The 13,054-nt window shown below is 35.2% G+C and overlaps 1 protein-coding gene across 4 annotated transcripts in view; it reads left to right on the top strand.

Moving 5' to 3' along the window:
• Positions 1–8,565, top strand: part of cdin1 (CDAN1 interacting nuclease 1) — a 217,450-nt gene extending 208,885 nt beyond the window's left edge. For 2 of the 4 annotated variants that reach the window (XM_069916648.1, XM_069916651.1), the window contains one exon: positions 6,796–8,565. In XM_069916648.1, coding sequence (XP_069772749.1) covers positions 6,796–6,949 — 154 coding nt within the window. In that variant the 3' untranslated portion in view covers positions 6,950–8,565. Of the gene's footprint in view, positions 1–4,910; positions 4,992–6,795 lie in introns of those variants that run through there. The other 2 variants (XR_011351217.1, XM_069916650.1) reach the window with 2 other exon arrangements.
• The last annotated feature ends 4,489 nt before the right edge of the window (positions 8,566–13,054 follow it).

The following is a 13,054-nucleotide window of genomic DNA, read 5'->3' as shown; positions in this document are numbered from 1 at the left end:
CATGTTTAAGTTTAGAAAAAAATTAGAAGCTGCACTTTTGAAACCTCTGTTAAGTTTGAAGAGACTTGGCATCCTTTTATAAACTATTTTCATACGAGTTCATTTGTATTTGTATTTTGACTTTATCTTCCAGACTGTTCTGAATTTCTGGGTTTTTTTTTTATTGGCAAGGACCAGATAAATAGTTTGTACTGATCTGTTATAATGAACTCTCAGTTTAGACTGCCCCGCCTTTTTATTTTTGCTGGGTTTTTTTGTTTATTTTAGTAGGTTAGATGGGGGTAAAATAAATTTTAAAAAACAAGACAAAAATGATTATTAAAATTACATCCAGTACTTCATGTTAAGATTAAAAAGGTTTTGGAATGGGGCTTGCCAAGTGATGGTGTTGTGTCACATTGGAGAACCCAGCTCTCCCGAAAAATGTTTTCAAAAAATTTTTTAAATAAAGAGATAGAAGGAAAAGAGGGAAAAAAAAACCATTTAAACTAACAGAGAACACCCTAAAGATGTCTCTAAAGAAAGAAAAAGCTGCTGCTGGCTCAAGAGAAAAACAACAAACACTACAACAAGATAAAGAAGAGAGGCCTACCTCGAAGATGGATCCAGGAGCTGTACCAAAGATAGCGACCCACCTGAAGAAGTCCGTGGTTGGAGTGACTCAAGACGTTCTGACACCAAGCCACCTCCAACAATGGTCGGAGGTCCCTCAAGAAGAAGTGTCTCTGTGCCTGCGCAAGGAAGAAGGAAGCAGATGCAAACTGCTTCAACAAGAAGAAGAAGAAGAAACAGAAGAAGAATCAAATTCTAGTGATTCTGAGGAGGTTTTGCAATCAGAAGAAGAAATTGAAGAAGAAAAATCAGAACGAGCCAGAAGACAGCTGAAAGTTAGAAAAGGTAAAACTGTTAAGTCTTTAGGTATGCATGATTTGGATAGGCAATTGAAGGCAATGATGAAGGAAATAAAGCTAACTGGAGCTTTAATGTTAAAATAGAAGTTAGAGCTAGACATGTAGAGGAAGTAGCGGTGAATATGCAAAAAATATTTGAAGATAAGGAACAGAATTTGAAATTGATTCAATTAAAGATCAGATGGGGAATATGCAAATTAATTTTACTACTGTTCAAGATCATATGACCCAAACACTGGATGCTTTAGAAAATTTCTGTGGAAGAAATAACATAAAAATTGTTAGACTTAAAGAAGGGGATGAAAGAGATGATATTGGACAATTTTTACAACATTGGATCCCACAATTTTGGAGTCAAAAAATTTCAGGGAGGTATTGAGATAGGAAGAGCACATCGAGCCTTAAGTCCTCGACCACAATCAGATCAAAAGCCGCGTTCAATACTGGTTACATTCCTTTGTTATCAAGTAAGAGAGAAGATTTTGGAATTGGCAGCAAAACAAGCAAAGAAAGGTCAAGAGCCTTTAGAATATAAAGGAAATAACATTATTTTCTTCTAGATATAACTTATTAATTGAAGAAAAGAAAGGAATTTAATCTAATTAAAAATGTACTGTGGGAAAAAAGGTTATGTTTTGTTTTAAGATATCCAGCAACCCTGAAGGCTTTTGTTCCAGGATGCTAAAACAAGTTCTTTGTTGAACCAAAGAATGCTGAACAATATGCGAACTCTCTGCCAGACATTTGTCGTGAAGAGGAGATGAGAGCTGAGCAGAAGAGTGCAATTTGAAGGACATTTTGAACAGTAATATCTGTAACTGATAAAAGGTGATCTGTTTATGTTTAAGTTATTAAAATGTAACAATATCTTCAGGAGAGCAGGGAGGGATGGGTTGATAGCTGTCAATTCATGTGTGCATTTGTGGCACTAACCACTGCCCATAACATGGAGGGGACTAATGTGTTTATATTTATAACCACATTAGCAGGGGTCTCTTTTTTTCTTTCTTTACGAGGTTTCCTTTCTTTTTCTCATGTTCTTTACATCTAGAATAATTAATAACAATAGTTTCAAAATTGATAATGTAGTAGAACTAGGAGTTGGAAGAGATGAGGTATGGGTGTAGATGGTATAATTGTCATAATAATTAATGGGTGAAATGACAAATTTTTAAGTATTAACATTAATGGGATTAAAAATCTGATTAAAAGGAAAAAAATTAATGGAACATATGAAAAAGATGAAAGTGGATATTGCTTTTTTGCAAGAGACACATTTAACTGAAATTGAACATCAAAAATTGAAAAGCGATTGGGTACGACATGTTGCAGCATCTTCATTTAATTCCAAGGTCAGAGGGGTAGCAATTTTGATTAATTAAAAACCTTCCAGTTAAAAAAAACTAAGTATTATTACAGATCCAATAGGTAGATATATAATAGTACAATGTCAATTTTTTTCTGAATTTTGGACTTTTTTGAAGATGTATGCATCAAATTTAGATGATGAGAAATTTGTACAAAACATTTTTGAATTTAACAAATGCCAATGAAAATGTATTAATAGGAGGAGACTGATTTTTGTCTTGACCCATTGTTGGATATATCTGGAAGAAACTTTATTAAAGGTAAAGTTACACAGTCCTTAATGAAAGATATGAGATTAATAGATCTATAGAGGAGAATTCATCCAAAAGAATGGGATTATTCTTTTTATTCAAAAGGGCATGATTCTAACTCCAGAATTGATTTTTTCTTAATATCAGCACAATTTCAGGGAAGAATAAATAGAGTTGAGTATAAATCAAGAATTTTATCAGACCATTCACCTTTATTTTTAGAAATATCAATAGAAGATAGAGTGAAACTAGCTTATAGATGGAGATTTAATTCTATGTTGTTAAAAAGGAAGGATTTTTGTGAGTTTATGGAAAGGCAAATACCGATTTTTTTTTTAATTAATTCTAATTCAGTAATGAATAAGTTTGTTTTATGGTAAAATAATGTTATACATTTGAGATTAATAAAGATTATATGCAAGAAGCAGAACAACTTGAAAAATAAATAATAGAAAAAAATTAGATACAATCAAATGAAGGAAAAAAAGAATAATATTTTGCAAACTTATAAAATAGAGATATAATGAGAACTTAAGCAAAGATATTATGAATTAGGAGAGAGGGCACATAAGGTTCTTGCATGGCAATTAAAAACAGAACAAGTATCTAGAAGAATTATAGCAACTAAGAAAGAATCAAATAGGATTACATATAAATCACAAGAAATAAATGAAAATTTTAAAGAGTTTTATAAAAATTTATATCAGTCAGAATCATTAAAAGATGAAAATAAAAGAATAAATTCTACTCAAAAACTTAGTGGACACAAAGTAACTAATAACTGCACAAAATTCATTCACTAAATTGAATATTAACAGCTGCAAAATTCAAAAGATTACAAAAATTCATCGAAGCACTAAAACTAATAAAATATGGACAATAGACAGTGTTCATGCTGCATAACAATGTAGTCATTACCAGAAATTGGCTTACATGTTCATCACGATTCAATACCTGGGGCAAGATTTGGACAGCCAATAGTATTGTGAATATATGATTAGCTAATAAATGTACTGTAGTGAGCCTGGAATGAAACAGGAACAACTTATTCAGGTGTGATATTGGCAGCTATGGTTTGGACTACCCTGCTGGATATGGAAAGTATTAAGAAAGAATTTCTATATATTATTCACAGGTCACAAAATATAATTATACTTTGAATACATAACCATTTATTACCATTTATTCAAAAAGTTCAGGTTAAAATGTGATATTCTGTGGCTCTCATTTGCATTTCAGGTGCTAAGATGGTAAAGGTCTAAAACTTAACCTAAAAAAAATTGATCTGAAACTTTTGTGTCAAAGTTCAAATTAATTTCAATTAGGGGTTAATTATTTTTTCAGTCTTGAGCAAAATCATAAGAGAAGTGAACTAAAGAGCTGATGTGGCAAAACTGTCTGTATATTGAGACAGAATAGTTGAACTCACAGTAGGAATTTCTCAGTTCATATTTAATTTTTGAACCCTGGCTTAAATTTAAACAATCTTGCATTTGATTGACAAAATCATTTGGAACATAAAACAGTAACTTCCAATAAATCCACATTTAGAAGTATTATTCAGTAGATCTATTAAAATGTTGCATCATCTATTTGGTAATTTCCCATTATACTATGATTTAAGTTGTTGATATGATTTTCAGGGAAAAAGTCAGGGATACTCTTTCTACATAGTAGATTGTGTCTAATCCAGGCAGCATTTAAAGGAGATATGGTTCAATTGCTCTAGGCAGACAGACCCTGAGATAAGTAACAAGCCGATTATAATTGGACACATCATGTTATCACTTGGATGCTAATTCTAGATTTTTTTTCTTTGTACACTTGGTTAATATGTAATAAATAATTGTTTATGTATGTTTTACACTGTGTTATTTCTGATATGTTGACTTGAAGACTTGAAAGATATAGTTATTGATTGTCATTAATTGATAATTGACCTCTAATTTTCAAAATATGTCAGTAATTATTTCCCATTATTTCCATTATTTCCCATCATCTTAATTTTGAACAAGCTGAACTGACTGAAACCATTTAAGTCCTTAATTGAACAATTTGTGAAATTGTTTGAAGAATGAAATTTACATGAAAATATATGATCCTTCCAGATTTACTGTGTTATAAATGCACTTGATTCGTACTGGAAGGCGATCGGAAGTGGGAACATTCAACAATAATGGAGCATTTCTACCTTATAACTTTTTTTTCCTGCTATTTCAAATGGTTTCTTAATTTTGGCTGATTTTGCTTGAACGTCGGCAGAGAATTTAACAACATGCTGGGTTCTTGTTGCAAGAAACAACTCTAATTCTAATGTACAGGCCAAGTGGTGACATGTTCTGATTGATAGTGATTGCATCTTTATGAACTCTTGCTGAAGGTCCTAACTTCCTGATGGGTCAACTATTCCACAGGGCTACTTCCTGAGATTGCCTGGTGGGCTCAGCATATACATTTAAAGGCAAGGTCGCAATTCCTAGATTTAGAATTTTTTAACCTTCATTTTGTATTAGTATAGTCAAGTTTTTATGTACAGAAACAAAATTGACAGTCAAGTGCAACAGCAAAGGATTATTAAATATTGAAATTGTATTTAATTTTTAAACATTCAGATATTCTGGTTTATTTTTGCTATTTTGGTCCCAAAATATATTTTCTTTGCAAAGTGTGATGCTAATGTGGACCAATAAATACTATTACCGTTTGTGCATCCAGGAAAGGTAAAACATACCCTCAGCAATCGGTAATGTCTCTCAGTACATTTTCTTGCTGGAGTGCACAGTAAATATGCAATCCATTATCTTTTATGTTATTTTCTTACTTCCCCCTTCACATGGAAGCTACAACATTGTCATACTAGTTTACAGTCTCCACAGAAATCCTGTGGTTGTAATTGTTGCCTTTTGGCACAGTTTCCCAATGGTTGGGAAGTGACAGCCCCTCAGAGGCAGATTATTGTATCCTCAGGCAAGGAGTATGCAGAGACAGTTCATTTTCTTGGAGTACTACGCGCATTAGAGAGAGGAAAAAACATGTTTCCAGGAAATTCAAGGTGAAGAACGTGCTATAACATAACAAAAGGAGAATTCTGAGGTTGCAAAATGACCCAGAGCCTATCCAATGACAATACCACTTCAAAATAGCACTGCTTGACATATTATTTCAGCCACTGTCATCAAGCACAGGGTGAAACATGGGTAAGATTTAGCTTTGTTTGTTGATCTTGGCTGAAATCACTGAAATAGTAAGTGTGCACTTTAACTCCTCATTTTCTTTAGCAAATATGTCTTTTGACCTAATTTGTCAGATTTGGCAGCTACCAATGCTGTTGACGAACCAACAACATGAGTGGAATTGTGCCATCTAGCACACTCTGATTCACTTCCCAGATAAATCCTCCACAAATTTGTTTTTAAATGCAAGAGGGAAAATAGACAAATCCCCTGTTGCTTTTCGTCCAGGAACCAGAGCCTGTTTGCTTTGCAGATTACAATCAGACCTGCCATGATCATATTAAATGACGAGACAGGTTCGAGGGGCTGAGTAGCGGACTTCTGCTCCAAATTCACGTGCTCTTAAATCAATTGTTCTGACTAATCTCAAACCTGCAAGCTCACCAACCGGTAATCTTTCACCCATTTGCTTAACATGAACCTAACTGCTTTAAAACTATTCAGTGACTCTGCTCCCACCACCTTTTGAGGAAATGAGTTCAAAGTCTCATGAGCCCATGACAGGAAAAATTTTAGAATGGTGGCTCTTAGTCCTTGCTTCTGCCTTAAAGGGAAGCATCCTCTCTGTATGCACTTCATCAAACACACTCATGATATGTTCAAACAAGCCATATTTCATTCTCCTACACATCAAAGGATACAACCTAACCTGTTCAACTTTCATCGTAAGACAGCCTGCCCATTTTGGTTAGAAGTCTGTGCAATTTTCTCTCAATGATTTTCCTTATTTCCTCTTAGCTAACCAATCTTCTATTCATGCTGATAGTTTACCAGCAAAACATGAGCTTTTATTTTCTCCAATAGCATTTGATGCAGCACCCTGTCAATGCCTCCTGGAAATCTTCAATGAAGCGCATGCTTGATCTCAGGGTATGAACCTGCATTTGTACATTTTCACTTGACAAGCTTTCACCTTCAATGTGTGGTTATCTGTGTGAACAATTGAAATGCCATATAGCAAAAGGAGTTTAATTAACACAAGCAAATTTTCCAAATCTAACTTAAAAAGTATTTTTTGCATCTAATTTTCAGATTTGGACCTGGATTAGTGATCTACTGGTGCGGATTTATTGAGGAGCTGGACTGTCATCGTGAGCGTGGAATATTATTGAAAGATTGCTTTCCTGAAGACATTATAACCTTTCACCACACCACAGCCAGCATTGACAGTGGAAAGAAGAGGTGAATCCGGAAGTAATTTTGCCTTCCTGCAGCGCTAACTGCTGGCAACATCTCCTGAACTTTAGTTGAACTCCTGCTGCCCTGGGTCACCATAATACCTCTTTAGAAAAACACATTCAGTGTTTCTGCTTTACTTCAGCCACACACTTATGTGAGCAGCCAAGAATGACAGACACCTAGCTCTCATTATCAGCATCCCTATCTGAGTCAAGACTTAAGAGATAGTTTAATCTCTTTATCCATTTTGAGAGTAGGGAAAAATTTGCTTTGGAAATGCTATTTCCTAGATTTGTACTAAGCAGAAGAATGAAATCACTTATTTTAAACCTTTGTTTAATTCATTAAAAAGAGAAATGTTGCTCTTTTTGTGTGTGTTCCATCTGTAGGGAATGTTGTAACTGGTGTATGTTATTTGGAACTTGGTCATGGAAGAGATTACCATCACAGAAAAACAGATTCAAATATGTGCTCAAAGCCTGCTTAAAGGAAATGCCATCTTTCCACTGACTTTTGGAAATCAGTGGTCAAAGATTCTCAGAGTGGAAAAGGAGCTCTTGGGTTGGCATTGAGATCACTGAATCCATGTGTGAAAAGCTCACGGAAAGCCAGTGTAAGTAGCACAAGGCATGCAAACCTCACAAACTGCTCCCCTGTCCACCTCAACAGGCATCATTTACCCCCAACTGTCAAAAAGACTGCAATGAGCACCTCGAGCTGATAGAAACAATGTGAAAGCAAGTCATCTTCAATCCTAAAGAAATGTAGAAGAATGAGAAAGTTATGAAATCTTGCATAATCTTACAAAGGATGAAAATTATCTTCTTTTAAATTGGCCACCTAAAATATCAATTTTGTCAGTGTTATAGATGGTGAGATTGGGGTTTAGAGTGGGTCATGTAAAAACTGAAGGGGCGAAACCTCAAGCCAAATTCAGGAATATAACTTGCGTTTCCCATTTGAGTAACTTGCTATGATGAAACTGCATGACAATGAGTGTTTTAAACTGCCTTTTTTTTCTATCAATTAGTCCATATACTCAGCAAGAGTTTCAAACTGAGTGATTGTCCGGATAAGCATGCACGTATTTATTCTTGTTCCCATATCCATCAGAGGAAAACATGAATCTGGGTTTGGAATTCTTAAATACAAATTTCTGGGGGTCAGAGTAATGTTCTTTCTGTGAGTTTGGATAAATAAATGTTGCGCTGTGATCAGAATGTGTTAGAACTGCCATCGTCCCAATTACTGCACTGTTAGCTTCCTAACTTATTGCCATGAAGCAAGCTAATTCTGACTTTTAAAATAATCTCTCTGTGTAAGATCATGATTCTATTATTTTTCCCTTCCCCCCCCCCCCCCCCACCCCACCTATATTCGGCATTGAATCTTCTGTATCCAAAATAAAAGAAGTGCTAATTAGACTCCACTTCTAATGCAGCAACAAGAAGACTTGTGAAACATTGGTATCTTGATCATCCTTTTTCACCACAAAATTCAACAAGTGAAAGAAATAAGACACATTTTACTTGCTCTGCAGTATCAAACATTTGCCATGGTAACTGTACTGCTTGTGGTCATTGAGTTTAAAGTAACTTTGTGAAATAAACATCTTGAAACCCATGATGATTTCTGATCTTAATTTATTCTGAAGTTACTGTGCTTAAATAAACCTCGACTTACTTTCTAGATATTGATTCTAACAGTTCTATTGAACACCCTAACTGCTTTTTATAGATGTGCTCTGTTAGATCTAACTATTACATACTTTTAAGTTTGCTGTCTGCTGTGCCTTTTTACTGGTCTGCTTTTATAAATGGAGCTAAGTGTACGTCTTGTATACTGCAGTTAATGCACTTAAATGTTCAGTACTTTCTGAGACTGAGTCTAACCCAGACTTTTCCTTTGACAAATCATCACAATTTTATGCGAAAGTGGTGTTTATTGAGAGACTGAAAAGCTTACTAATGGATAAATATAAAATAGCCAAGCCTTAAAGAAGTGCACCCCAATTCCTTTGCAAAGACAAGTGGTATACAATTATAAAGGAGCCCCTCAAATGTGAATGAAGTGTTTTGGCCCCAGAAAGTTGCATTAATGTAGTTTACAGCCATGATAGTATTTAGAGGATATGTTGAGATTGCTAATGGCATCAGTTCAGTTTTACGTGGTGTGTTGACGTATCCATTCAAGAGAAATGTATAACAGAAATGTGTGTGGGTTTATTCAGTATTTAGTTTTTCCTTCCAAAACTTAGTTCAGATGCATTGAAGGACTTGTTTTAAAATTCTCCTCCATCCCATGATTATCCATTATGAAGGAGGAAAGCTCAAAAGAGTAGATTTGCCTCTATTTCTGGGCAACTCTGCACTTGGCATATTGTTTTGCAAGTCTCACTTTTTTGTACAGAATAAAGAGATCATAATTTAAGGAATTTGTGCATTTGTTTTGAAAGTGTTTGATGTGAATGAGGTAACAAGAAGCCTGTCCATCTTGTCTTTGGACGCCGGTTTATTTCAAGCCCAGATTTCATGAAGATTTAACACTTTCAGGTGCCTTGTCGCTGTTTTTCTTGAAACTTTTGAGGCGAGGAATAAGAAAACTAGCAAATAAGAAAATATTTGTAGTTCTATTATTTTCTAAACAGTAACTAAATGGTAATGCATTGTTACAAAATACATTTTAAGGGGAAAAATCAGCTTGTGTGGAGTGTACCTTTCCTCCTATTGTTTTGATGTGGCTTCAATATAAACAGCAGCTCAGGTCATCTGTTTCAGCAATTGATCATTGGGCCTTACTGCAATGAATCATCTCAGTTTGTTTACTTCTAACTTCTCTCTGATTATTCTGATTCCCCTTTCTTTTGAAGGCCTTGAGTATGGTTTCCAGTATCAGACTAAAGGGTGTAGTGTATTATTCCTCTTTGAATCTCGACGGTATATTGCAGTCAAATTGCCAAACCTAATCTTGACCTCACAGCAAGAGGTCATTAGGATGGAGCCCAGCGGTGAATATCATGACTGATTGGCATCTATCCTTCATTCCTCCCAAACAAGGAATGCTGCATCACCAGGTTGTTGGAAGCGATTATCAAATGTAGTTATAGTACAGTTTAGCCCAGTGATCTTTAACACAACCCATCACAATGCTTATCCTTCTATCCCCAATCCTCCAGATGCTTTCTGAACATCTCTATTCATCTCTGCCATTTTCAAATATTTATGCTCAAATGCACCCAGCACCCATTTATAACCAATATTATCTGTTCTTTTTGTCCCAGTGCATCACTGTATTGTTTCATCTGCCATTAACTGCCTACTCCCATCCTGCTATCTATATCCTTTGTTTACTGCTACTAAACTGCATACTCGAAAATTTTTCCTGAACACCCCTATCCAATTTATGTAAAATGAAAATGTATGTGGCACTGTCTCATGGGGTGCACTACACGGACTACCACCCTACAGTCTGAAGACTGTTTATCACATCTCTGCCTCCTCTGTATTCCTTCAAGGCAAATACTTATCCAAGCTACTGCTGATCTTTTTATTCCATTGCCCTCAATTTTGCCTGACTCATTAGATAATCATATTGTGGACCCTAAATAAACAACATTGGTGGAGGTTTTTTTTTAAAAAAGAGTACAGAACAAGAGTAACAAAGAAGCATATGAAATTCAGAGGCCGGAAATGACCAAAATTTTGCAAATTAAAAGCTAAATCTCGGTTAAATGCTTGAGTTCCAAACCTTTTTTTTAAATCTTCTCCTTTACTTGGACCACATAATTGTGAAAGGATAACTAAAGTCTAGTTGCAAATATATGCTGACCAGTTGCATCACGGTCTGGTATGGGAACACCAATACCCCTGAACATAAAGCCCTCCAAATGGTAGTGGATACAACCCAGGACTTAACAGGCAAAACCCTCCCCATGATTGAGTACCTCCACAGGGAATGCTGCTGACAGAGGGCAGCAGCAATCATTAAAGACCCACAACAACTAACACATCCTCTGTTCTTGCTACTGCCATCAGAAAAGAGGTAGAGGTGCCACAAGACTAGTGCCACTAGGTTCAGGAACAGCTGTTACCTATCCACCATCAAATAGCATCTGGTGTCCAAGGAAAATCAGGTATCTAAGATTGAAGAAAATGTCTGATTTGCAAATATATAAAAAAGTGTGTAATTAGTACATTGATCTTTCCAGAAAGCTGTTCAAATGATGCAACACTGTTATCAATATAAAGTTTCTTGAAATGTTCAATACCAAATCCAAACCATTCATGAAAAACAAAGCCTCGCAAAGAGGGTTGGAAAAGATGATAGGATAAAATAGGCCTTAAAAGAGAAAAACCATAAAGTCCAAAGTGTTTTCTGAACTGCACCCACACTCTCACAGTGTGCCTAACAACTGGATTATCAATTGATTTATTTAAAGAGAAGGGAAGTGAGGATCCAAGAAGTGCTGGAATGGAAAATGTTTGAGCAGAACTCAGCTCCATTGCTACCCGTACTGGACGGTTCACTCGGTTATGAAAAAGTAACCAAAACACAAGGATGCATTTATTGACTGCCCATTAATAAAATGTAAAATTTGGTAGTGCCATACCTCCATTCCTTTTGGAAATTTGAAAATGAACTTTGTTAAAACAATGCAGTTTACCCTTCCAAACGTAAGACGATACAATCAAATTGAACAAATCAAAAAATGATTTGGGAATTAGTTTATTTTTGCACTACCAATTAATGGTAATTCTGCCACAGGAAAAGGAATCTCAGGTTTGTATGTGATGTCACATATGCATTGTCACTGACAATAATATGAAATCAGAATACATCATTTTATTTTTGAAATAGATCAAGAGTATCTCTTCAAACAATGTTTGTGTTTTCACATTCTAACCTCAACTCAAGTTCCTATTTCCATTAGGCCCAGCCTTCTCCTTATTTCTCTTCTGTGGTTTATATTATGCATAGCTTAAATGTCAAACTCTATTCCCTTGAACTGAAGATAAAGGTACATGTAGTTGGACAAATTATTACTTGCAGCATTCCTACCAGAGATATGTTTTAACAAATGAATTAGGTAAAGAAGAGAATTAGTGCAGTGCATTTGGGCTATTTTGTGTGAGTTTAAATGGTACCTGTATAGATGTTGGTGAAGTTTATTGAAGAATAACTGGACAGGAAGTGAGCTCTGGGATTTAAAACACAAGAATTTAACATTTAACATCTTGAATTGCTTCTGGTATTCATTGACATGACAAATCCAAATATCATTTTGTCCTGTATTCCTTAATACTTTTGATTACAGTATTAATTTCAAAACCCTTCAGAGGCAGATTTTAAATTCAGCAATGGTTGAGCTTCCATTTCTCACAATTTTGCATGTAAAATTGTTCCCTTGCATCATTCCTGAAATGACTGGTTCAAATTTTCAAAACTCTTGAGTCATAGGAACCTTAATCAGCAGAAATTTTTTTTTTTCTCTCTCTCTTTTATCAGTTTATATTAGTATCTTGAACAGTTTGATTCATCTCTAATTTTCTGGGTTCACAGAGTTGCAACTGTAGTTTGTGTAATTACTCCTAGCAATTTTGCCCTTGGCAACAAGGCATCATTCTTGAAAGTCTACAGTGCACTTGTTCTAGCTCCAGTATATCCTTCCTAATATGTCACATTCAGAATTGAACACAACACTCTAGTTGTGGTCTGAACAGGGCTTTCTCATCTGTAACATAAAATGCACCCTCTCAAAATTAAGTTTTAAAAAGTAGAATTTATATTCTGGACTTGTGAATTTTGAGTTTAGCTGTTTTAGTTATCTTTCATGCTTGTCTGAGATCTTTTAATGAGTTAATGCTTGTGGATCTCTAGGATTTTCTTTGCAGAGTTCTTCTGCTTTTAAAAGGGCAACCAAAATGCAATAAAATAAGAGCAGGACCAGGTGGCCCGGCTCCTTAAGCTGATCATGGCCTCAACTCCTTTCCCCATTACCCTCAATTCATCGGTCTTTCCAGTAGTAAATGTAGAATATGAATCTTAATCTCATTTTGAAAGATATCCAGTACATCTTTCCAGCAAATGCATTTTAACATTCCTTCTGCATGAG

The sequence above is a fragment of the Narcine bancroftii genome, chromosome 2, assembly GCF_036971445.1.
Source record: "Narcine bancroftii isolate sNarBan1 chromosome 2, sNarBan1.hap1, whole genome shotgun sequence".
Classification (NCBI taxonomy): Eukaryota; Metazoa; Chordata; class Chondrichthyes; order Torpediniformes; family Narcinidae; genus Narcine; species Narcine bancroftii.
Note: the sequence above shows the minus strand (reverse complement) of the source record. Positions and strands in the feature narration are given on the sequence as shown.